This window comes from Mya arenaria, chromosome 2, assembly GCF_026914265.1.
Source record: "Mya arenaria isolate MELC-2E11 chromosome 2, ASM2691426v1".
Lineage (NCBI taxonomy): Eukaryota > Metazoa > Mollusca > Bivalvia > Myida > Myidae > Mya > Mya arenaria.
In genome coordinates, this window is record NC_069123.1 from 41,145,330 (window position 1) to 41,172,315 (window position 26,986).

The following is a 26,986-nucleotide window of genomic DNA, read 5'->3' on the forward strand; positions in this document are numbered from 1 at the left end:
GGTTGAAAGAAATTAGGTTAGGTCAGGAAACAAAACTTTTTTTAGACTTAAGTAAGAATTGATATGTTGAACAATATACCTTATTTACTGGTTATATTAAACTGGTCCACACCTACTAATGGCATCAATTTCTTCAGCCATGTGTCAAATTGGCATCAATTTCTTCAGCCATGTGTCAAATTACATAAGGGAATTAACTTATCATTACTATAGCTGCCAAAGCAGAGGAGTGACAGTACCCCAAACACAGGAATTGCAAACAATTTCTTTGTAAGAGGCCATACCAGGTTATTGTACACTGCATTTCATTTCCACTCATCATGCTTGACCAAAGTATATTGTATAGTTAAAATTAAGCTGCTGACAAGAAAAAGTAACAAAGGGCAATAGCTATGTCACTAGCTAAAATAGAGTTATGCTTCCTCTCATTGTGCTTTAAAATTGTACAAATATTTAAAGGTTAAATCAAATTCCATTTCAAGTTATGCTCTGGACAAGAAAAAGAAACAATCGGCAGTAACTCTGTGATTAACTAAAATAGTATACGTTCTTGTATGCTCTTATTGTTTGTAACAAAGGGCAATCACTCAAAGCACTGCCTTACTTCTCATTATGTTCTATCATCGTATAAAGTTAAATTAAATTCCATCAAAAAGTGTTCAAGTTAACCTCTGCACAAAGAAATTGCACCTGACCAACAGACCAACCACAAGGTGGCTCGATTGTATCCCCTTTAAACTTTGTTCTTCAGGGGTATACTAAATAACACAATACCTTACTCTGGACTACAGTATGATACAGTATATTCTATACAAATAATTCAACATTACCTCAGTTTCCGTCTTCATGGTTGGTTTGTCTTGTAATTCCTTAAGCAGTTGATTGTGTCTCGTCTGTAAGGCTTGAAGTTCGTCTTTGTACTCTTTCAGGATGTCACCTGCCAAACACAAACATGAGAATAAGGAACTACTTGTAACACGCTGAATTATTACCGGATTGTAATGAGCTGTCAATGAACTACAGAAGCACTGAAAGCTCGGGCTTATGCTTTGATCAAAGGGCAAAACTAACCAATTATTAAAGACAGAGTTATGGGCCTTGATACACATAATTGGGGTATGCATCACTTGTGTTATATGTATTTAGATTCATTTCATATTTAAAACATTATAGTTATAAGCAAGGTAAAAGTTTTTGCAAGATGTGAACAACACTGCGGCTTTGACTATACAACTTTTTGGGTGAAAACAAGGTGATCAGTAATGAAATGCATTTTACTAAAATTTCTGATGATGCAGGGTTTAGCATTAAAATTCTGTACAGGATATATAATAAAGAACTAATTTTGTTTCTAACACGTGCTTGCTTCCAACATTTACATAGTGTCCTGTTTGCTTGTATAAACATCATGCTGGTATTATTAACTATTTCATAAACAAGTATCAAACAATGACACAAGATAAAGTACAATGACACAAGATAAAGTACAATGCATTTCAAAATTGTAAAAACAATGAAGAAAACTGGACCAAGTACATACTCAGTGTTAGGTAGGACTTGACTTTTCTCTGAAGTAAGCTGTTGTCTTCTCTGGTCTGCTCCAGTTCTTCTGTCAGTTGTCTTATCTTAGCTTTAAGGTTGTTTATTTGACTTTCAAGATCCTCTGAGTCACTGGTTTTACTGTCTTTGAAATAGTTTAGTGAGGTTTGAACTTCTTTTGTTTTCACATCGACATCCTTGGTATTAAACATTATCTTTTTGATACATAATACACTAATAAGTCCTTTTCTTTATTCAAAAGTTTTTTTGTTTTTTTTTAAAACGAGCCTCACAAAAGTGAATCTGAAAAAATAGAGTGGTTAAATACAATTCACATCTTCGGCTATTAACATCCTGGTAACATGTAGTAATGGCAAAGTTATGGGGAATTTAAAAAGGTTCAGGAAGCAAATACATTCTACTATTAAAACCTATTAAAACCAATGCGTAATGAGATTCAAATATAAACTTAAAAAGTTCTATTTCATGTGAAACTCACTGTTTAAAGAAGTGAAATATCATTTTTATTTCACTGATAAAACTCCATAAACCACCAAAAATCATAGTATTATAATCATGTGTGTTTTCATTATACATGTTGCAAGCATGCAACTCATTCACATTTCACACACTGAAAACCAGGGAATGATGAAATCTTGAAATTACCTGCAGCTGTACATGTCTCTCTTTAAAATGTCTATATCCGGTGAAATGTTTATCAGTTACACTAGTAATACCAACATTTAATTTAACGTTTAATTCAGCCAAGGAAGCCACAAGTGGCATTTTTAATACTTTGTATTTGGCATTATCAAACCAGGAAAATGGAGGTTCCCAATGAGAAGGAAATGCCCATTCAAAGTGATATCTACCACTGAGCTTTCTGGGTTGTCCATATCTGGTTGAGTTTCTATATATGGGTCTTGTGTTAAAACCTTAACAAGCACAATAGAAAAATTCACTTACAAAGAATCAGTTTTACATTAAAAACTAATAATTCAATTATGATACTTTTTTTAAAGTTAGCTTAAATTTCTGGAGCTTATAACAAGCATTATGTTTTTAATTTCATGACTGAAACAATTTTCCAGGCATGGCAAAAGAAGTGTGGCATAACTACACACCTTGCCCCCAGTACAATACCTTCAAATTGATACCGGTAGTCAAAGGTTGTCCAACAAAGCCATGCAAACGAATAAACAATACTCAAGACTGTGTTTATGCAAAAATTTACATACATATATGCCAGCTTGTATGTGTATACACAATCAAATTGACCCATGCAGAACAAACAAAACACAATTGCATCATCAATGCAAGCAGCAGGGTAACCACTTATGCTCAGCAAAGATTTTTCTCTTCAAAACATTTGCAATTTTCATGTTGGCATATGTGTAAAGAAAAAACAAATTGATAATTATATGCCCTGTTTTGTTGGATAACATTGAACAATAAATGTTCATGTATACATGCATGTACTAGTTATACGGTGTTAAGGAGGCAAATGTGTTGATTTGATGATGGCATAGTGCACTTTAAGTCTGGAAAAATTGGGTGAAATTAGCAGGTAGTTGGTTTGTCAAATGGCATGTTTTATGCATATTGGTTTTAAAATGGCATTAATGTTCGATGAAGCTGTATATTTTCTTTAATAATCATACTATCCAAGGAAAGCCAGTTTGGTTCAGATTTGACAGTTAGCTAGTAAAGGAACACTGTTAAGACAGTTTTTGCCAATTCAAGGGTGAAAACACTCAAGTGACAGAGGCTGGTTATCAAACCTGGCTATATATTCTGTCCATACAAATGCTGACCAAATTTGGTAAGGATTGTAAAAAAAGGCTGCTAAACTAAAGAATTTAGTTAAGTTGATCGCACAAGCTTATGATGTACTTGCTGCTATCTTGCCGACTCAAAATAAATCTTCTCTTATCTTTTAAAGTCCAATCTGAGGTTATTTATATAATTGAAGGGTGATTACTCTTGAGTGACTCAAGCGATATGGCTGGTTAAAGTTCTACTGGTTGAGAAGCAGTTTCCGACGGAAAGCAGTTTCCGACAAATCGCTTTTTCGCGTACTTTCTTTTGATCTTCATCAAGAAGGTATTGCAATTCAATTACCAGTATAGTTACTAGGCAATCAAAAGTTGAAGTTTTTACCGAGACACGTAAATAACTTTTATTATTATTTAATATTTAATGTTTATTTTTCAATTTGTACACAAACTTGCACGTGGGGGATCGTCATGCGCAGCGCATTGCGCATGCGTGTGAACCTAATTTGTATATCTATGAATAGCTACAAGGTTGTCCTTAATTGACTTATACAAACGATGATCATTGTGTACATATTTGCGAACACTGTTGTCATGCTAGTTTCACACCAACATTCACTAGAATGATTACAAACACAAGTTCTTATTAGAAATGAAACAAAATATCATTGTTATTTAGTGTCTGCCTGATTTCCAGAATGATGATTGACTGGCGTAAGTTTTTAGGCTTAGTTTTTGGTAAATGCTGAAAAATTAAATAATAGTTCTCGTATTATAGTCTTCTATTTAGTATATTGAATAAATGGATAAAAAAACACACAATAGGCACCCAAAATCTGCCGCGTATTTGATTTGTCGGAAACTGCTTCTTGTCAACAGCTAATTAGAACAGTGTAAGTACCCTCTTGGCGCCCCCATTAGATAATATGTGACATCACACATGTGAAAAATATATCGACAATAGCAGCTTGAGCTGTAGTTATCTAAAATGTGAACAATTTAAGTAGGAATTTCAACACGTATGAATAAATCATTAAACACTTGTAAAAACTGTCGGAAACTGCTTCTCAACCAGTAACAAAGACACAAACTGAACAAGTTCAGATATAATTGTAATACGTCGCTTTTTTGTTTATTAGCCTAACAATAAGACATTTTTTGTCTTTAAGGTAATTGGTGTGTGGTCGTGGCCTCTGAGCAGTTGCACTCATACGCACCCTGTCCCTATGTGGACGCTGGGGGCCAATAACAAGCAATCCTTCTCTCAGATGGGGCTTAGCTACAATAATGAGCGATCAGGGATACTTGTTTTTTTTATTATTTTGACATTTCTTAAATGTATCCCTATAACGAGTCTGCCATATTTAAAAAAAATCGTCAAAAGACTCGTTGACGGCCATTTAGGTGGACTAAGATGGGGCTTAAAATTGGTTCAGTGGGACCGAAATTAAATTATTTCTCTCCCAAATCACACGTCATGTAAAATTCAATACCTGTAAAGTACGACTCGTTCACTTCATAAACTGATAATCAATCGTAAAACTGACATTGTTTCCATTTTCATTTCCGTCTTCGTCTGCATCCAGCTGTTTACTTTAATGATAATGAAACCGGAAACTAACAATTTATGGGAAATTCCCATGGTTACGTTCAACTGATCTTTATTTAAAAGGTGGATACTTGCTTTAAAGAGCTCTGTCCGAGTGTATCGGGAGCGCGTGCGCTCTGGTTCACATCTTGTTCGATGAGAAAATGTAGATCTTATTTAACCTATTTGTGCATTTAAACATGTGACCGTTTGTTTGCGAGTAAGTTTCCGACATCTACTACGAAAAGGAAATGCTGCGCAATAGCTGCGCGCCAAGTTGCTGCGTGTCAAGTCGCATTGACTTTACAGTACACACTGTACAGTGCCGAAGACACAGTTATTCAGCCGAGGAATGTCTTACAAAATTAAGTTTCGTTGACAAATTATTGCTACTTTTTAATACTAAACCTATTTCTAGAAAACAGTTTCGGTTCGGAATATAAAACAAAATCAAAACGGATATTTCCGGATGTAAATATATCGTAATAAACATAACTTTACCGTTCAACGTGTTTTCAAGCTTACTCCATGGGTATCATTAAACACAAATATCCACAAATGTGGGTTTTAAACACACTCCGGCCATTAAATGGCCAGAGGAAAATAGAGAGAGCAATAGTTCGACATTGAAAATGTTCATGCATATAATTATATCGAAACAAGAAAATCCCCAATTTAAAAATAGGACATGCGTAATATCCTACGTTGTTATTTGAATGGCGGATAACCATCTTTTCAAACTCAAACCATTTGCTGCATGCTGGTAATGAAAACTCTGAACAGTGGGTTGTTTTAGTATTTAAAAATAACTTATGTGACAACAAATTGGCATGTCCTCACCACCATTGTCCTTCATGCCCCCCCCCCAGGGGGGGGGGGGGGGGGAGGGGGTCTGTCTTTCGAGCTCGTGATGTCAGCGGTGAAGTTTCCTTGGTACTTAAGACCGTGCCCAGAATCAGTGAGTAGTGTCCGCCCGGTTAGCTCAATCGGTAGAGTGTTGGACTGTGAATCGGACAAACCGGGTTCGATTCCCGGCCGGACCAAGTCACTTCTGTTGTGATTGTTTATGAAGTCCTTTTTACGACCATTCGCACTGTACCACTGCCCCTGGCATGTACAACAGTTGTCAGTTCCTTGCAGAGGTGAAGGCACCTAGTACTGGTTAACCGCCTGATAGTCTGCCCAGGATAGGTGTGCGGTGGTTGAACTGTCACTCTGGGACTCTTCAATGTGCTCACGCCGGGAACCGGAGTATAAACTACTAACACCACCACCAGTGAGAAGTTCCGTCGGACTCGGAGCTGATCTCACGATCACCGGCAATGTGAACATGTATATAATAATAAATACAAACCTGTATATACGTCAAGGAGGTAGCGACATCTATGGAAACTCAGGGCTCCCGTTTATTTCCTGGAAAAAATGAACTCAATTTTATGCCCTCAGTATACAGTCCATGTGAACTTTTAATGGCTTAATGACAGAAAAAATAGGCATGTGATAAAAACAAATCAAATTAAATACGCTATAAAAATAAGAGGAGGTCTACGTTTACGTTTTAGTCAATACTTGTTGGATCGCTGGAAGGGACGTACGCCTAAACTTACCCCCTCTTATTTCAAACCATGGACCGCCCCGTAAGCTGATTATCTTTGATTTCATAACTGTGACGTAACAGCCACATAACTCTCCTTATTGGACGGCAGTTAGGATGCGGGATTACCTTAAATGTCATGCTGTATTTAGAACTTATTATTATACTTAGAAAGAACGTGGAACAATAAAGAACTGACATTCGAACGGTTGTTGTTTAATAACTTAAAAACTTCCAACAGTTTAAGTGAACACTTAGAGAGTTCTGTGGCTGTTACGGCACATAACACAGACATAACAACGTTTATATGTGCGTGCATTAAAAACTAAATGAAAATGGAATGTTACCGTAGCTTGCGCCGGGAATTCTGCGTAGGTTTTAAAAGTCAGCGCCATTTGCTGAAAAAAGAAAGTGTAAAATATTTCAGAAGCTAAAACAGAAATCTCGTTTTGTTTAGAACAAGATTTATTACAACTCTTTAAACAGAAATCAATATTACCATTACCTGGATAATGAATAATTCCATGGTCACCGGCACCAGTTCTTAATAAATTTAAACAAACTTAATACAACGACTGTAACAGTACTTCTTTTACTTAATTGGTTGTGTTTGTATCTTGTATCTAGGCAGTTATTTGGTTATACTAAATTGTAAATATCGAAAGATATACGGTTGCCGAATTTCAAACAGTTGCGTTAACCTGTTTTTAGTTTTAACAATAGTATAATGGATCAATAGACATGCCATGATATCATTTCCCAAATTAAATTTAATGCCCGTTTATCAACCCCCGCCGAATCGAAGGTTACGTCAGGGGATATTGTCCTAGAGTTGTCCGTCCGTCCGTCCACCAATTCGTCACATTTTACCTAGAACCATATCGTGCTCGAATTGGTCAGACGATGTTCAAACTTGGTCAGAATGTCCCTTCATGAAATCTAGACCACTTATAAGTGTTGGTCACATGAGATAAAAACTAGATCACTAGGTCAAATCTTAGGAAAATATTTTGACCACACTAGAGACATTATATTTGGTCCAACTTTATCAGAACGTTTTTAAACTCTTGAAATAACTTAAAACAAAAACAAAACAATCAGGGAATTACATTTATGTTTGGAGCGCACTAAAGACATAATATTTGGTCTAATATTCATGAAACGACTGTTTTCCTCGATTAACTCTAGGATTGTTTGAAACTATGCCATCTAGTGTCAAAAGATGGTCAGTAGGTCAAATATAAGAACTGATGCTAGGAACATACTATACAATTATGAAATTTAATCTGATTATTTCTTTCATAAAATAAATGACTAGTTTGACTACTTGGTCGCATGTGGTCAGAAACTAGGTTACTAGGTCAAATCTTTCAAAAATCATGTCCGAAACCAAATACTAGTATTGAGAGGTCAAACATTGTTCAAACTGTGGTCAGAATCTTAATCTAGGTAGACTTTAAAAGTGGGCCATATGGGGTCTCAAATCCAATGTTTGTAAGAGTCCTTCACTCTGAAGCCGTATTTCATGTTTTGATTGGACTATTTCACCAACAGATGGTTTGATTTCCATGCCATCTACTTTGTCTAATCTAGGGAGTGGGGGGGGGGGGGATTTCCATGCCATCTACTTTGTCTAATCGAGGGAGTGGGGGGGGACTTCCATGCAATCTACTTTGTTTAATCGAGGGAGTGGGGGGGATTTCCATGCCATCTACTTTGTCTAATCGAGGGAGTGGGGGGGGGATTTCCATGCCATCTACTCTGTCTAATCGAGGGAGTGGGGGGTGGGGTGGATTTCCATGCCATCTACTTTGTCTAATCGAGGGAGTGGGGGGGTGGGTGGATTTCCATGCCATTTACTTTGTCTAATCGAGGGAGTGGGGGGGGGGGGGGTGTTAACTCGACGACTTTGCTTGTTGGACCAACATTTTCCCTTTGTAAGGGGGCGTTTATATGGCCATTGAAAAAAATGTGTTGAAAAAATACATAAATTATATCGATAATGCTTTAATTTTTATATATGACTTGTAATAGAAAAAGTTGTTTAAAGGCATTCGCGAAGGTGCTCTAGACAAAATTAGTGAACAGGTGTTATGACTGATTTATTCTCGACGATAAGTCGGCCCAAACCATACCAAATATTAACCCTAACCATTTCACAATACTCATGGGCTCGTCATGGAAATATGTTAATAAGCTCATCGAAGCTTATCTAAACTCTATCAATAAAAGTGAGTATAATATGTCGACTCGTAACAAATCCTAGTATGAAATAGTTATGTGATTATTTCGTCTTCTTAGCATTTCAGTAGGAAGAACATTATATATTTAAATAGTTTAAACATATTTATTTTACAATGATTGCGAAACAAGTTATTACAACATTATATTAATCACTCTCGTTGGCACGATTTTACGCCAGAGTGTGGTCTTGTGTTGTGGGGGAAACCGGAGAACCCGGAGAAAAACCACTTGTCCGGCTTGGTGACCACAAACCAAACTCACATGCGACCAAGCCGGGAATCGAACCCGGGTCGCCTAGGTGAGAAGCGAGCGCGCTAACCACTGCGCTAACCGGACAACAATTTATATTTAAATAGTCAGTGCGCACGAACGAGCCTTAAAATAGCATAATAAAACCAAGAAATGACTAACTAAAAATTGTTGGGAATATGTTTTTGTTACTAAGGTTTTTATTTACTTAATAGTTTTTTCGTTATCAGAGCTTTTCTAAATAATTTTATTTGAATCTCGCGATATAAACGGGGTATAACCATACCGCAATATTGAACATCCTAATATATACATGAGTAAACTGGACGTAATAAAATACTCATTTTCAATTGGCCAATTACTTATTTAACTGCATAATGGTTATATATTGAATAGCTATTCAAATTTTCTTTCCACGCGTAAAGGCGGTGACTCGAGTCTCTTACACATTTGTGTTTAATAACAATATAAAAATATAAGGTCAATTTTAACTTTTAACTACAATGTGACATACAAACCGAAACAGTTCTGACTAACGCCATGTTTGTTTCTTATTAACTAAACTCAGTCATAGTGTCTAAAAGAAATAAGTTTAAATGAAAAAAGTAAAATACAAAAAATAAGAAAATGATCAGCATGTGTAACTATGCGCCAAGAGAGAGCGAGAGCGAGAGAGAGAGAGAGAGAGAATATGGCAAAAAAGCGAGTACCTCCAAAATAACCACTGTAGTTTCTTATTCCATGTTCAACAATATTCTTGATGATTTCATTCAAATTAAGGACAAAATTTGTTCAAAACCCAACACCTAATTCTATCTTTTTACTTCCTGGTGTCTACGTGTTTTAAAGGTCGTTACATAATGTTTTCACATACTGCCATAGCATGCTTGTACTCGCCAATATGCGTCTTTAAAGGGGCTGTCTCACGTATGATAAAATAGCGAAAAAAAAGGAGAAAATTTTCGAAAACTTACATAAACTTGGCATCGATGTGCACAATTCATTGAAACTTACTAACTGAAGTACCACATAGTTTACAAATTATTTAAGTTTAGCAGTTATTTCGTATTTTTCCATTAAAAAATATTACTGGGTATGTCTACCAGGTAGAATTCATTCCTTATGCGTGATTGGCTAGTCGGTGTTATCACGTGATATTACCGAGGTAGGTGTAAAGCTTAATTATGTCACCCGATTGGAATAAGTGTTTAAAGCTCAGTGAGTAAGACGCTGGACTTCAATTTTGGCGACGCGGGTTCGAACCCGGTCTCCGACACATCTTTTTTTTTACATTTTGGTATTTTTTTACAATTATGATATCAAAGCGTAACACTTTCTATTAGATAATTGTCCTGAGATTCGTTACAGAAAAAACTTTTTTTGGTGTCTGTGACACAGTCCCTTTAAAGCTGCACTCTCACAGATATACCATTTTTACAACTTTTTAATTTTTGTCTTGGAAAGAGCAATTTTTTGCATACATATCTCCAAACCAATGATATATAAGATTGCTGACAAAAAATCAGATCGTATATTATCATCTTTCCGTTCGAAAATTAATGTTTTATAGCTTGAAACTAAGAAAAATTCCTAAAACACCATTTTTTCAGCTTAAATATAAAAATCTGCGGTCTATTTTTTGTCAGCAGTTTTATATAACTGGTTTCCATGAATTTTCGAAAAAATTGGCTCGTTCCAATACAAAACTAGGGACCCCAAACGCAATCCCATGAAAGGTATCCATAAACTCTTCCTATAGACCAAGTTTGGTCAAGATATGTCAACCCTAACTAAAGTTATTCAGTTTTTCTATTTTTAGTAACAGTGACCTTGACCCTAGGGACCCCAAACGCAATCCCATGAAAGGTATCCATAAACTCTTCCTATAGACCAAGTTTGGTCAAGATAAGTCAACCCTTACTGAAAGGTGAGTTTGACGCGGCCCGCCCGAACAACGACGTTCGTCATTCTTATAACCAGGTTTCACTTTGTGAAAACCTGGTTAAAAATGTCAAAACATTCAATCTGTGAGAGTGAAGCTTTAAATGAAATGTGACCAAAAATGTGATCGTTTTCAATAAAACACGGCAATATGTCACATTAGTTGCCTATAAATTGGTCAATCGGAACTACTCGGCTAGTATCAAGATATGGCGAAGCTTGCCGGAGATGGCCGAGTTGTTACGATTGATAAATTGGTGTCAACGCTGTTAGTTCTCTTTATGGATACTATTAATAACTGATAACCTGTCCAAAAAGCATATCGAATTATAAATTTGATGCGGTCATCAAAACAAAATAGAGTGCCCTTCATTTGGAAGGGGGAACAGCCATAAGTCTGGACTATAATGAATCGTATCAGAATTACAGGGTAGCTCCACCCGCGGATGTGAGTCAGTCAACCACCGTGACTTTCGGTGAATTCTAAAAAACAGTACGCATTAACTTAGTTCTGACACTTTTTTTACTGATATTTGGGTATATTCTATTAAAATATGAAGTAATGGTTAAACAAACAATAATACATATTCACACACGCGGGTATCTCGAGTCACTACAAGTTTTGTGTGTAGTTTTAACTCCATTGTGACGTATACAACATAACAGTTCTGACTACCGCCCTGTTTGTTTCTTTACTAAACTCAATCATAGTTTGAATATAAATGAATTTAAAAGGAAAACAGAAAATCTAAAATAATACGTAAAAGTGGTATTACGCAGTTGTGTCTGTAAGTATCACCAGATGGTGCGAGAGGGAAAATGATCACATGGAGAGTGAGTGATAAGTTGATGATGAAAACGAGATCGCTTACCTTTAAACCAATTACTGTAGTTTCCTATTCCTTTTTTCAACAATACTCTGGTTATTTCATTAAATTTAACGAAGCAATAAAATCCAACACCTTATATAACTTCCTGGTCTACTTTTGTTATTCACCGTCTTGACACGCTTTATTGTTCTTATCAATATCCAATTCTAATGTATGTGAATAAACGTTTTACATTACAAGTTTCATCTCCATACTTACAAGTGTCCGAAATATGCGTATATGTTGGTGTCCACACTGTATTTTAATACTTCTAGTTAGATAACATTTACATTGATATATATTGGATAAAATCTATCCTATCATAAAAGCATACGATGGTTCAATTTAAAGCTTTTGTAAGTATGTTCTATGTCCTTCTATAGTACGGTCTTGAAAATAATATGTTACGCATTTTCATATGGAAGTGACAACACCCAGTAAAGTCAGAACTAAATGTAGAACCACCCACCAGGGCACTCCAATTGTGAGTCAGTCAACCACAGCGATACTCAGTGACTGTTGAATATATTTGGATCAATAGGTATCCGAAATATGCGTTATTGTGCATATGTATATATATATATATATATATATATATATATATATATATATATATATATATATATATATATATATATATATATATATATATATATTATTATATATACATGTATGTATAGCATATTCAGCTTCTGACTATAATGCAAGGTCTTACCTCATGACTGGGAAAAATCAGCCATCATGATAATGTACAGAACAGTAGGAGCTTAGTTAGTACCAGTATCAGCCCATTATTCCAGTTTCTTTTTCAATAGTAAACACCTGGTATACTTAGGATGAGCGCATATTGGCCAACATTTTACCGAGGTAACAAGAAATTTCTTAATGAGAGCTCCATCTTGGTACAGACACAAAGACGAACAAATACCTCAAGGCAAAATAAGAGTTAAATTTTATCATTCTAGAGGAGAAAAAGAAAATGAGGAAAACAAGATCAATTACCTTCAAAGAAACTTCATTGTATATTCTATTGCTTCAATGACAGTCTGGATGATTTCAATAAAACCAAGAAAGCATTGCTCAAAATCCAACACCTAATCACTTCCTTGTCAAGTCGAAACACTTCAGAGCATTATACAAGGGCTTTCCCTGTGACAAGGGAAAATCAGCTAACATTTTGTACAGAACAGTAGGTTCTTAGTCAACACAAGTATCAATTATTCAATAGTAATCATTTGATATATCTTTAAGAATAAGCAGCATCACACAAAGGTATCCTATGATCAACTTCTTAGAATCTACAAACTGTCAATGTCGCTAGCTAATAAACAATATACAACGAAAAACACTCATTAAGCAATAAAATTTTATTTAAGTGAATTCATAACATATAGAGCACAGTACAATCAGCACAACATTATATATGTAATACATACATGTTGACAATTACATTCAGGAATAAGACCAAATATCCACAAAAAATGCAAACTGTCTTTCATAGAAAGTACTTCCTTTTTCATCTAAACATGATTTTAAAGTATTAAGTTTAAGCACATTTTAAGGTCATGGGTACATTGAGTTTTCAAAAAGAAGGGCTTGACAGACATTCCACATAAAGCAAAAATGCAGAAGGTGACAAAACCTAAGGCAATAGAGAGAAAAGTCTCTGTACAGAACGGAAATGTGGATAATTTTAGTATATACCAAACTATTAAATTCAACACCCGAGATAGACCATTACCATAATGACTACACCTTAACATAAGCTATTCAAAAGCATTGCTGATCACTTATGCATACAAAATGAAATGCAAGATCACAAAGTTCTACCAATATTAAATGGCAATTACAAGAAAGTAAATTTTTATTTTTTTTCATAATGGAGCCACTTTATCAGAACATGTCACGCAAGATAAAATTTTCCATTTGAGTTTTTAGATAAGTCAGAATCTAATTTTAAACAAGTCGTTATTAGTCAGTTTAGGAAAAGCTTAATTGATTTCTAAGTAAGACCTTCAATTTATTTTGTGGGAAATCACTTCACATTTAATTGCTTATCTTGTAATCAAGAGATGTTGTTGTAGGCCCATTGAGAATGACCTCATGTGAATACATCAAATGCACTATGAAGGATTTCTATGAAGTATTTTACTGGGCCAGTTTAAACCCAGTTTGTCCTACATACTTGTAAATCTAAATAACACATACAAAATACATGATAGGAATCAAGTCTTAATGTTTATTGCACAGTATTACATGTCATTCTATTCCATAATATATTTATAAGCACACAATGATGAACTCCTCACACCAATATAAATCATTCATCTACATGTAGGTAGCATGATTTGTTCACACAAGGATAAACACATTTAAATCTATAAATCACAGAATTTATTTACCTCAATAAATGAAATCTTAAATTACTTTTTATTCTTATCTTATAAAGGCTAACAGATTAATCCTTTACTCAACTCAATAAGGTCTTCCTTCTAAAAGGAACATTCAAAAATCAATTCATTTCAGAGTTATTTTCCCTGTTGTAAGAGGGTCCCAAGGTTGACATTAATCCTATGTTCCAGCCAGACTGTCTGTTGTTCCTGGTTCTCACTGGGCAGGGTGGTGGCTGTGCTTCTGTAGTTGTGCTTTAAAATAAAACACACCTGAAATATACAACATGGTACAGAGTTATTTCTCCTGTTATGAGATGGTCCCCAGGTTGACAATGATCGGTATTTCAAGCCACTGTCTGTTGTTTCTGGTCCACAGTTAGAGATCTGTGTTTATGAAAACAACAACAAAATATTACCAGTTAAGTTTAATATTAAAGTGATACTCATATTTAAAATCAGCACACATTTATAACAAACATACATTTTGAGTCATAAACCTTTAACCACTTACTATTATTGCATTAATGGAAAATATTAATTATTGATAAAAGGATTGTAGCCGCTGACTGGTGGGTCCTAAAAATTTTACAGTGATCAACTATCTTCTCCTTAGGTGTACATACGGTATTTTCTGCAACTTTCTTTCAAATTATACTGAGTATTCTTCATAAGAACCATTGTTTTCGATATTTATTCATCCTTTTCGGTAAATCCAATCAATTGCATTATGTTGTACTGCTATATGGGAGTAAGAGTGCATCTTTAAGCCTTTTGTTATAATTGTCGGCACAGTATTTTAATGTGCACTATTTGTAACAAAATTGTTTTCTTTATGTCAAGTATTATTGACATTCCAATGTGTTGAATCATAATGAAAAATGTTAAAGTCTTTTAACCTTGATACTATTAAGGCCAAATATGTATCATTACACAAAACTATAGACAACTCAGTTTGTGATTCTATCAGAAAAAACAAATACCATGTATGCATAATAAGAAAGACCCTTTGATAATATGGATGTTAAATAAATAACTGATTGATGGATGCATGTTTTTCACTTCAATTATTCAACAAGTCAATGCAACTCGTTTGTACAATACATATATCAATTATTTCTTAACTTGTTTAATGCTTAATTCTTGGAATTTTAGGCGACCACTTTGTGTAAGTCACCCCCTCGTGAGAGCACTTGACTGACACCCAGAGGTCGGTACTTCCTCACTGCATGTGCCATTCATTAGAATTCAAACATATTTTTGTTGTTATTTCTGGGGTATTTAAATGTCCTGATATTTACTGCATGCTCAGTTACTTTATGCCACAAGTACAAGCTTGGATACCTTCACATCTCCCTCTGGCTGCAGAGGTGTCACCTTGAATATCACCCCTAGCTTGTTGGCCTTCCGAAACGCAACAACACTGAAACATACATGTTGAAATGAGGCTTAATCTTCATAAATCTCCCTTGAACAAGTACCTTTCTTCACTACAAACTGCGCAATATCTAAATATTCAATCTCATATTAAACTGTACAGTAAGTAAAACAGTATGAAAGTCAATATATAGATATGCCTATCCTAAAAAAAATTAAAAGGCCATATTATTCTCCTGAGATACATCTATCAAATAATTTACAATATTGAAGAACAGTGAATGAGTATATATATAAATCACCAAACAAATCAGAACAACCTTTGTTTGAGTATAATAACAGACTGAACAACATATCTGACAAGCAATGATGTAGTTGATAAAATGAATTCTAATGAAATATACCATAAGTTTGGGTACCTTCAACAAATGTTGATTAAATTAGTCAACAAGTGAATATGACAAAAGCAGATTCATCTGCTGACCTTGAGTCGTCCTTGAACTCCTGCTGGCTGGACATCTCGTCGTACATGGTTGCATCATCACGATGGGCTAATACAAGCTCTTTCTTGGGAACATCAATCTGGAAAACATTCAATATTTTTTTTTTGTCAAAACAATTCTAGATTTATCCTGAACATTTAAAATTTGGGGTTAAGCTAGAAAGTCTTGCTAATGTGTCTTTAAGAAAAAGGATTCATCACATTGAAACTAATTCTTACTTTTGTCATGATTTCCATTACAAAAACAAATAATTAGATACCCTAAGCCTAGATTATATTAAATCAGGTGGCCATTGGATAGTGTCTTTTTCGTGATGAATTGTCCATATACTCTGACTATGTAAAGGATAATATTTGAATCAGGAAGAACTCATATATTAATAATTTTCTACTGACATAAATATATATAAGACATGGTCATTGTTTAAACATTCTTCCGTAAGGTAGTAAAGTTAGTATTTAAAAACTTCAAAGCTATGTCAGCAAGTGGGATGTAATATTCATATATAGTTATTTTAATTGACATTCTGATAAGAAAGTAAATTAGCACTCCCGAGACAAATATATAGTTTAACTGCATAGTTTATGAAGGTTGATTTAGTGCTTGAGTTTTGTTGTGGTAACAACCTATTTTCCCCCAAGTATTACAAATACACCTACTCCATAAATCTCTGTAATGGGCATTGACTATTGTAGAAGACTTTGATAAAAAAGTTTTTTATTCAAGTCAATTCTGAGAGGTGTATTATTCACTTCCTTTATTAGTTCATCAGGAAACAACGTTAAATTGAGTATTTGAATAGGTTTTATATTTGCAACTTGATTCATGATTGTTTGATAAATTTCAAACTTAAAACCCTCACAGACTTAAAACAATCTGTATTACTGTTTAGATCTGTTTATAAAGGGTAGTGGATAGATCATCTTGAACATATTCATGTCTTCTACTCAAATCTACTGTATAAATAAACTTAAATCATTGCTTAACAGTTGACCCAAAACTACAGATATGAAATACAATACTGGTAATGGTAAAAGAAAATCTACGTCATTGCATATATATATCTATTTTAATGACATAATAAATTTCACAACACAAACACAACAAACTAGATTCAGGGATGAACAATGAAATGAAAAAACTCCCATACAATGTGAAAAGAATGTTCTATGGAAGTCAATGGGTCTTTTCTTTCTTTTATTTGTTTAAGCTCATTCCAAATTTTTAAATGTAACACGAGGTGTATACTACTATTCTTATTTTCTAAAATTCATAAGAATGACGAAATGCTGTTATCTTATCCTTTTATTCATGAAACTGAACTTCCATAGAAAGCATTGTTTCATATTTAAACTAAGGTCAAACAAGTGCATTGTAAACAAACATTACAGGACTGGAGCAAAACATTAATGAAAAACAAGTATGGTTTTGTTTTAGAGATGTTAATAAATTTGATATCTTATTGACTACATAGATAACAAATTTTAAAACAAACATGATATAAAATAATCAATACAAACCTGGCATGTATTCAACAGGTATCATAATAAAGATTAGGTCATGGTGGAAAACTGAGATATAGATTACAATGTAATTAATGTACATGTATATACCCAATATAGAAGCAGTTCATGTGTTAATTCTTTGAAAATTGGAGTCCTTTACTTTAATTGTATTTTATACGCACATAACTGACAATGTATTTGCCTTATAATACAAACAGACAGAGCCAACTATTGGGAAAATGTTTTGTCGAAGTCAGGTATATGCATGTATATGTAGGTGTCATACATGGCACTACGACAGTGTGCCATATAACATATGAGACTAAATGACTATGAAAAACAAATCCCCAGTAATGAATGACCAGGAGGTTTATAAGGCATAATTATGTACACTGTTCTATGTGAGTAGCTTGGATGTATACAATATATTTAACATGTACAAAGGATGACCAACATTGAAGTTTTGCACTTTGATATTTCTGTCACTGACAATATTGTTTTGAATTTCTGTGAAAAGCACAGGCTTTATTCTAACAGTATCCTTAATGATTAAACAATATGTGAAACCCACAGAATAGTGTTACTTTAAAATAATAAAGAGTAACCCACTTATTAACATGACTTGCTTAAATGAACACCAACACTGTACTTATTGAAGGATTAAAAATATATATGTTAACGATTATAAGAAAAGTGTTGTTAAAAAACTTAGCTGTACTACATTTCGACATGGGCTTGACACATTTCTGTACATTATTTGATAAATTGTTAGGGCGTGCATGTGTACTAGATGTGTACAAGTTTCTTTATTAGTTTAAAAATTGAGGAGAGTACAATTATAATACACCACAACACACCTTGGCTGTGACATGCAACATCTAGTAATATATAAACACAAACCTTAGCAGTGACCTCTTCCCCAGCATTGCCCTCCACCTGGAGGAATTGTATCTTGGTGTTGGTGTTCACTGGATTTGTAAAGGTCAAGGTCACCTTGGTATCTTTCTTGTGGCGAAACTCTGCTCCCGGCACCACACGTATCTCCGGGATGTGAAGGCTGGGGAATGTAAGGTATGTTCTTGTAATATTAAAACAATTTTAATTCATATGAATTCAGTTCAAATCATGAATGCACCGCCTTGATGCTATGGCTCCAGTATAGTCTTACATACTGGTATTGACATTACCAGTACATGACATGTAGTGTAATTTATGTTCCAAGAACAATATAGACCAGTAATATCTAAAATAACCATGTGTAAATATTCACTAAAGACAGCTGCAAGTTTTCAAAACAATATTTAACTATTTCTTTCATCATCTTTTCAAAACAGTAACTTCTTGGTTTGTTTCATCAACTGAAAATTTATATTTATCAACAATAACTCACATAGCTATCAGTTGAATCTTGAACTTGGTCGAGAGGGGATTGAACTCTGGCTTGCTCAGATTGTGTTCACACTCCTGAAAAAATAATTTTCGAAGTGTTTTAAATTTTAACTAGTTAAAGGGTATAAACACAGGTACTTTTTCAATGGCACATAGTAAAGTAAGATATATTTATGTCAAAACTAAACAGATGAAGCTTAAAAGCTTTTCACATCTGCATTAATTATTTTACTTAAGCACCAATTTCTAAAGCAGAAGCAGTTGACAACTTTCAAAATGTGAGATAAAACCTGACCTTGCAGCGTAACGACCTGCGTATAAGCAGGTGCTTGTGTCCAGGAAAGAGGTCACCTGTCTCTGCAGGCTGGAACTCCACACTTGACATACGCTGATGCATCTTAGTCTCTGGAAACATTACAGAACGGTGTAAATGAAGGGTTATTGAATAACAACATGACGGCATATACCTTTTGTATAAAGCAGATCTCTTTGCTGTTTATTGCTTTCCACAGGAAACAAATGTTCTTTAGACTTTTTTTTAGACAGAATTCATGAATTTTGAAATTCTCAATCACAATTCCTTTCTCTTTTTAAATAAAGATTGTCATAAAGTCTGGATTAAATTTGCCCTCACTTCCAAGCAAGTTAAAATAAGAAAATATTGGTATATATGGTGTAAAAGAAGAGAAAAAGCATATAATTCACAAGAGCATTGCAGAGCAAACAACATTGCATGACTGTTATTGTTTTCAATAGTACAAGGGGCATTAATTGACAATTATTGAGTTATGGGCCTAACCAACAATACATGAGCATATTGTTTCCGACAACATGTATACCAAGTTTCATTTGATCTAAGACGGTTTAAGAGTTATGGCCAAGATAAAAGTTTTGGAACATGGTTGATGCAGACAAAAGGCATTCACAATCTTCCAGTTTAACATTCCCAATTCCTTTATTTTCCTACTTTTCTCAAGAGTGATGGGCTTGGTGAAGAAGTCCTCATCCAAGGGAGGAAACTCATCCACTGTATCAGGCTCCTTCAGGATAGTCACAGTTACCTCCTCATTCTCCTTCAGTCTGAAATAATGCAAGGAATTATGCACATGCCTAGCATACAAATAAAAGTCATTAATGTTGCATGATCTATAAATACCTACTGATGCGTTTGTACCTTTTCACATTTGACATAGAAAAACAACACAGTACAAAAGTGTAAACATTTTACCTCAATTATATTTATAATATTACATTTGAATCTAATAAAATTTTAAAATGTTTCGTGTATCGTGCTGTATTAAATGTATTTAGCCAGTTTTGTGCATTGCTAAATAGACAAATGTAAAGGCAATGTAAATGACTCAGTGAAAATAGAATGAAACACAAATAAATTCTATATTATTCATGCTTTTAAGGCAGTACTTAGAAATCAATACTTACGTGCCAGTTGTAGGTGGCATAAGTCCTTTACGCTTGGCAGCAACAGACACCATCCCATACTTGTCCATACTCGCCTGGTGCAGAAAGAACTCTTTCAATACATACATAATGATACATAATGACATATTCAAGTCATCTGTCTCTGCAATGATTTAACTTGCTTGGGAATATATATTGGGAATATAAGCATGACATGTCCTAGTTAATGTCAATTGAAAAATAAAGATCCAAAAATACATATTCATACTCCAATTACAACTAAATAATGAAAACAGCCTATAAATGGCAGTATTGAGTAGATGCTACATACAATGTATAACCAACCCCCACTGCTGTTAGATTATTTAAGCACATTTTACATCCCACCATTGGTGGGTAGAGGGATTGTAAAAATTTATTGATTAATTATCAATATATCAAATAAAGACACCAAACTTAACCCAAAAGAAATGGAATGCAGAGATATTAAACATCACAGTGTCTCTAATTTCAGAGAGATATCTTCCCATATTAATTTATGACAGTGATCTACTTACAGCGTACATGAGATGGCTGCGACGGCGCACATACTTCTTCCTCTCCTTCTCCGCCTTCTCTCGCTGGGCGAGCTGCTGGTAGTGCTCCAACAGACTTGATAACTGTCAGAGAGAAGCAAAGCAATGACAGAATTAAAAGTGCTCCAACATGTACTGTTATGATAAGAGATTATGTTAATTGACAAATTATTACTGATATGTCTTATCCTCTAAGTCTAACAGAGTTGAACTAAATGGCAGTATTTTGAAAATTACTTGTGGGACCAAAGAAATGATTTCAATAGGCAATAATATGCATACCCTAGCAGCATAGGGATTCTCCATGTCTTCCCAGCCTCCACTCACTGAAAAATGATTTAAAACAATTATAAAAATAAATCAGGTTCACAATGAAACATTAATTATTTTAAAAAAACATATACTTAACAACTTTTGTAATTGGTCAGTTTTAAAATTCCAATACATACAAACATGTAGGAAATCAACTAAAAATAGAACAAAAACAAGAGCTGTCACAGTATGTGACAAATGCCCCCGAATGTGACATTGACCTATGAACAAGGTCAGTACATGAAAAGTTAAAGATCAAACAAATACAAATGGCAAGTTATTTTAAATTGCCTCTGAACATAAAAAATACCACCCATACTTGACAACCTACATTCTTATGTCCTTATATTCAGCATTCCATTGTGACTAAACACTAAGTGTATCTTTCACCTTAGAGGTAGGGACATGGGTCTTGCACGTGACACGTTGTCTTGGTATGTCGAACACATGTGGCAAGTTATTTTCAAATCTGTCCATACAAGAAAAAGTAACAGCCCGGACATAACAACCAATACTCTGTATCCTTATATGCAGCACTCCATTGTGAATAAACACCTAAGTGTGACCTTGACCTTAGAGGTAGGGACACGGTTCTTGCACACGACACATCGTTTTTGTTTTGTCAAGATTTTGTTTTGTGAAAAAAAAACCCAGAGCAGTTTAAACAACAATGAACAGCTACCAATTTCAATTAAACTTTATTGCAAAATTACTTTCCCTTTAAATTGACTATAGCAGACAATTAACAAAGCAAAACAATATTTCATCTGCAACACGCTGTTGATGTGTTTAATTAGAAAAAAAAGAAGGTATTAGAATTGTTTTAATCCATATCTATGTGACGTTTTTGGTTTTAAGGGTTATGATTTAAAGATACAAATTCTCTAATATTGTTATTAATCCTCAGTGAAATGTTAGCATTATGTTGCAAAGTCATTACTTATGCAATGCATACAGGATTATTACCTGAACCATATTTAAATCACTTCTTTTTATTTTAGAAAAAGGTAAGGTGACCAATTAGAATATTTGTTTAGTGTAAACCAATACTATGACACCACATACAAAGAAAACATCATTACAAATGTATATGACAAACTTTACCCAAGTGTCTATCCACAACAATAACATGTAGCTTAATGTCTTCATCTTTGTAATTTAAACAGCATATGTGTATATGAGGTTTTTTTTAAATATTAAACCAAATACATGATACTGGCTGTAGTCCTATACCTGTGGGTTTGTCTGGTATGCCACCATCCCTTGTTGTCCAGCGACAGAATCCACAGGCAAGGTAGAACATCTTCTTGGGTGTGGACTTTCCAGGGTCATCTGGGTTGGAGACCATCTGGCTGGTGGCCCGTGGAGTCAGGGTGTGCCCACAGCTTGGGCAGTCAAAACAGTTTACACACCTGCAAGAGTACACAAGATGAAGAGAGATTAAATATATATAATAGATAATAAATGGACAATTTTATAAACAACTTTTGCAATCAATATCAAAACACCAACTTTTGAACTGAATGATCAGAAATGTTCTCAGCTCACCTGTTTTTCTTTAGCTTGGCTTCTGCAGATGGCATATTCTCTAAACAGTTTGGGCAATAGGGAGAATCAACCTGAAAATACATAGTTCAAATCACGGGTGACTCTAAAAATGATAAAGACTGGGTCACAGGAATCATGCTTGTTTGCCATTATACAGTACACTCCTCGCGGAACTACCACTTTCCTCGGTCACTCCGAGGGTTTTTCAAATTCATCCAGACATCCGCCGAGTACGTAACTGCTTTCCTTGCTAAAATCAGCCCAATTCTAGAATTTGGCAAATCTGAAGACCTGCTCCATGGTTAGGAATTATGAAACAAAAATTGCATTTGGTATAATTTCCTTAAAATTCCATGTGATATTTTGTACACTTAACATAATCAGTGGTAATAATGATGCCTCCTAGTCTCACAAGGGCCAACCTGAATCCATCAAAATGGATCAACTCTTGTGTGCATCTGTTCCAGAGACCCATGGACACTGGAAAGAAGCTGTAAAAATAGGCTGAATTTTGCTTTTTTCTTGCTTACAGCGGAAGAATTTGCTGGTTGTGCCTCCTTGTGGGTTCCTTGAAGGTCTAAGTGGAGGAGAAGGCTGGATTTAAACATGGTTATTTCGAATCTTGTGTTTTTAGTGCTTAAGGATTGCCCTCACTATCTTTCAACATCTTGTTGATACTACATGTCCTGGAGTATATGTGTTTGACAAAGTGAGTTGCCCTTCAATCAACAATCTCTAGTTGACCAGGCACTCAATATATGTCACGAGGTCAAAAACAGGTATGAAAAGCGCAAACTTTTCCTTCTTGATGACGTTGTTGTCAATAATATGATTAATCTATAAGATATTAAGGAGATGGATACCAACAGGTACTATTAGTTACACTGTCAGTTGCTGGGGGGGGGGGGTATATCACATACCCACCCAGCTACTAACAGTGTAACGAATACATCTTACCGAGTACCTTTAATAATAAGATTATATTAAAATATAATGTATTTGTTATGAAAATATTCAGTGACGCTTAAATATTGTCTCAAAATTATATTTAAAGAAATACAAAAAGTTTATGTAATCAAGTTTATTTGGAATGAATACAATAACAATGTAAAAATAGTAATAACATTGTTTGACAGCATATATATATTCTCACTGAGAATTTCGCAGTAAGGTTACATTAAATTATAACTGTACAAGAAAGATGTATCACAGTTAATAAATGTAATACTAAGTAAAACAACAACAGTTAATTGATTTTAACAATTACTTGAAGGTAACTCCTCAGCACATTCGCAGATTTCTTGTTGCATCAAAGCGTCTCTTCTGAATTTAATTTTAACCTTTTTTGAGAGATTCGTCACTTGTTGTGCTTGTAAACTGTTTTTTAGTCGCCATTTTGTAACCATTGACTCATGTAAACAGTCCGTTACACACAACAGATTGCTTGAATACAATGGATATTCAATAACGTGCATGAGTTAGCTACCCTACAGTGAAAAAATAAGCCGAGAGAGGTTACAAATTTTTCGGCCGCCATTTTGTTATGTCTTTTGCAGAGTATGAAAGTTACAGTGGGTGGTATGAAACATACTGGAAATTACAGGGGGCGGGTATGGATTATACACATCGTGCACGTGACCTCTCTAGGCCAATCAGATAGCGTCATTCATGTAGGAGGTGAGATATATGGCTATACTTGTTGAAAAGAGTTTTACCATGGATGGTATACTGACTCTAGAGAATTGAACGTGTACTGTGATACTTTCTGAATTTCTGAATCAGCCATTCACATTCCAAGTCTTAAGGCTGTCAAAGTCATTTTGTAGCTGTTTGGCATCAGGTTATTTTAAAATGTTATGATAAATCACAATGTCATCAACAAACAGGTTGACAGTTGACTAGATCCCAGTGAGCATATATATGATACTGAAGGAAAACAATATGTGACATGACATTGCTAAAGATGATGTGCTTGAGCATTTTGCAAGCTTTATCCCGTAGGACAAGATCTCTCTTACTCTGATCATAGCTTCCTTAATTTAATAAGGAAAAATTTGCGACAGCTTTATTCAGATCATGGGTGTAGTTTTCCTTCCTGGTGGGTCGATAAGTTGAACCAATAACTAGTTGTTCTTTGGTGATTCAATTGTTTTGAAAATAGTTTGGTTTCAATCTAAAAGTTCACTGATAATATTGTAAAAATAGTATTGTTCTTTATAAGAAAAACTCTTCTGCCAGTCTTGTCAGTACTATTTTAGAAGATACCAGGGTTTCCACCAGGCCTTTAGGACTTGTTAGGCAGCTTGCCTTCATGCGGCGAGGCTAATTACCGACATGTGTTAATTGCACCAACATGCCGAATTCCCGCAGCAAAAAACCTTATCAAAACAGTAATCAATATTGAGAAGACTCAACTAAGGCTTTTGTAATAGTTTACTGATACTGTGTTGACCGTATAATAGCCTGCTTAGCTCTATAGTAATGGTTGGCTAAACACCAAAAGGCGTGTCTAGAATAATTTGCCTAACGCATTCACGTTCATGTCTTTGCACAGCTCTAAAAATAAATTGGCATCAGGTGTGAAATACAAAGGACCAGGGCTTCTAAAAGTCAGGAACCTCAACTGGTCCGGACCCGGCGACAGCGACCCCAACCCACCCCCCAAAAAATGCCCTCCCAATCTGAAAAAAAGTCCAAGAAATTTCAGAAAAATTATGTCACACATTTTCGCGATGTGAATTCTGTCAACTTTTTTTGCATCGTGGTAATTCATAAGCGATGCTATAGAGCCATCATAGCCGATTTAAATAGTTATTGATAACATTATTCATGAAATAGATTCTCATCAAATTCTGCGGTGTTTCTAACAAGGAATACTGTGATCGTAATTAATTGCAACTGGCGAAAGAGCGGTACGAGGACAAAAGTGAAGCAGTGTTAAAATTTATTTGCATAATGCTACTGCTGTGGATCAACATTCAACTTAATTTTTTTAATTAACATATATAACTATATGCATACTCAGGTCTTCTATAAGTTTGATATTGACAACGGTTTTTTCATTACATTCTCTTTAAATGAAGTCAGCGGCACTTCACAGCTTTCAGACTGATGCATGATGCTGTTGATATATAATAGCACAAACAGGTTAATTAATTCAGAATTTTAATGCTTTCGCAGATTAACAATGACAATTTCATAAAAAATATAATGATAATGGATTTTCGTAGCAAAAGTGTGACGATTGTTCCACAAGAAAAATAGACGGTGAATCTAAACATCTGACATCACTTTGATGTAATGAAAAAAGAGAAGTCAATAAACACAGACAGTTATAGCCCTCACGGTTATGTGCCCTAGCTACAAATGGATGTACCCTGGTAGTTAATGCACCAGTCAATTGTAACCACGCCCCCCCCCCCCCAGGTCCGGAGGTATACCAGGGAAATGGGCCGTGTTTTTACCTTTCAAGTGGCCCCGCAGTGCCCGGTGAATGCGGTGGTTTTGTCTTCGTGCAAAATATAGCAGGAAATGGGTCTTACCTAGGCTCCCTTGGGTGTGGGGGCATTTGGCGGGGATAAACTATCAGTTCGTCCCCGCAGGGTGGGGATTTTACCCCGGGTTGGCTGGACTGAAAGTCAAAGTCACTGCTATTCCCCGGACCTGGGAGGCCATGGTTACAATTGACTGGTGCATAAGACTGTGATATGACATTGTTTGTAATACATTGACAAAAATGGCTGTCACTAGAAAAAAAAAATGCACACATTGAATTAGTGTAGTGCATTTTTTTTTCTTTTTGACTGAAATTGACATTTTAGGAATAAGGATTGTGAATCGTATTCATAAAAGAAACATGCTATATAGAAATTGAAACTGACTGCGCTAAAACAAAAAACAAACAGTCTTAAATGAAATTAAACAGATATAGATATATAGACTAATTAGTCCGAAAAATATACATGTCCGAATAAACTAACATTTCCCTGAACAAAATTTCACAGTAACAACTCACCTCATGCAGTACACAATCACCGCATCTTATTTTGTAACAATGTCGACAAAGATAGAGACGATAAATGGACTTCCATTTTCCACAGGCGCACAAATATTGCACGATTTTGTTATCACACAGGGAGAGTATACCTGTCATTTTGGTGACGTCGTGT

At 34.9% G+C, this 26,986-nt stretch overlaps 3 protein-coding genes across 12 annotated transcripts in view; 1 reads left to right on the forward strand and 2 right to left on the reverse strand.

Moving 5' to 3' along the window:
* Window positions 1–12,877, reverse strand: part of LOC128207043 (TNFAIP3-interacting protein 1-like) — a 32,143-nt gene extending 19,266 nt beyond the window's left edge. The window contains exons 1-5 of one of the 8 annotated variants that reach the window (XM_052909866.1): window positions 12,802–12,877; window positions 6,844–6,894; window positions 6,257–6,315; window positions 1,541–1,842; window positions 831–937 (exon numbers count right to left, since the gene is read on the reverse strand). In XM_052909866.1, the coding sequence (XP_052765826.1) occupies window positions 831–937; window positions 1,541–1,751 (318 nt within the window). In that variant the 5' untranslated portion in view covers window positions 1,752–1,842; window positions 6,257–6,315; window positions 6,844–6,894; window positions 12,802–12,877. Of the gene's footprint in view, window positions 1–830; window positions 938–1,540; window positions 1,843–4,807; window positions 4,921–5,403; window positions 5,560–6,256; window positions 6,316–6,843; window positions 6,895–7,001; window positions 7,052–9,699; window positions 9,842–11,802; window positions 11,952–12,018; window positions 12,195–12,514; window positions 12,633–12,801 lie in introns of those variants that run through there. The other 7 variants (XM_052909869.1, XM_052909867.1, XM_052909856.1 and 4 more) reach the window with 7 other exon arrangements.
* Window positions 12,878–13,151: 274 nt separating this feature from the next.
* LOC128207120 (dynactin subunit 4-like) lies at window positions 13,152–26,976 on the reverse strand. Of its 2 annotated transcripts, none has more exons than XM_052909879.1 (13): window positions 26,833–26,976; window positions 22,818–22,888; window positions 22,503–22,681; window positions 21,240–21,283; window positions 20,940–21,041; window positions 20,404–20,477; window positions 19,931–20,043; window positions 19,259–19,368; window positions 18,965–19,038; window positions 18,475–18,631; window positions 16,051–16,148; window positions 15,534–15,612; window positions 13,152–14,462 (listed from the first exon to the last, which is right to left on the reverse strand). In XM_052909879.1, exons 1-13 carry the CDS (start codon window positions 26,968–26,970, stop codon window positions 14,328–14,330), a joined length of 1,374 nt encoding a protein of 457 aa, XP_052765839.1. In that variant the 5' UTR covers window positions 26,971–26,976; the 3' UTR covers window positions 13,152–14,327. The 2 variants fall into 2 exon arrangements, with proteins under 2 accessions (XP_052765839.1, XP_052765849.1); XM_052909889.1 differs by lacking the exon at window positions 26,833–26,976 and adding an exon at window positions 24,085–24,221.
* Window positions 24,354–26,986, forward strand: part of LOC128207028 (meiosis regulator and mRNA stability factor 1-like) — a 31,401-nt gene continuing 28,768 nt past the window's right edge. The window contains exon 1 of one of the 2 annotated variants that reach the window (XM_052909833.1): window positions 24,354–24,427. In XM_052909833.1, the coding sequence (XP_052765793.1) occupies window positions 24,361–24,427 (67 nt within the window). In that variant the 5' untranslated portion in view covers window positions 24,354–24,360. Of the gene's footprint in view, window positions 24,495–26,986 lie in introns of both variants that reach the window. The other variant, XM_052909827.1, reaches the window with a different exon arrangement.

Bases quoted from the DNA above. Each gene is read 5' to 3' on its own strand.
- LOC128207120 (XM_052909879.1), bottom strand. From the start codon at position 26,970: ATGACAGGTATACTCTCCCTGTGTGATAACAAAATCGTGCAATATTTG. The intron at 22,889-26,832 runs GTGAGTTGTTAC...ATGTATTTTCAG, and splicing joins GTGATTGTGTACTGCATGAG to GTTGATTCTCCCTATTGCCC. The intron at 22,682-22,817 runs GTGAGCTGAGAA...GTACTCTTGCAG, and splicing joins GCCAAGCTAAAGAAAAACAG to GTGTGTAAACTGTTTTGACT.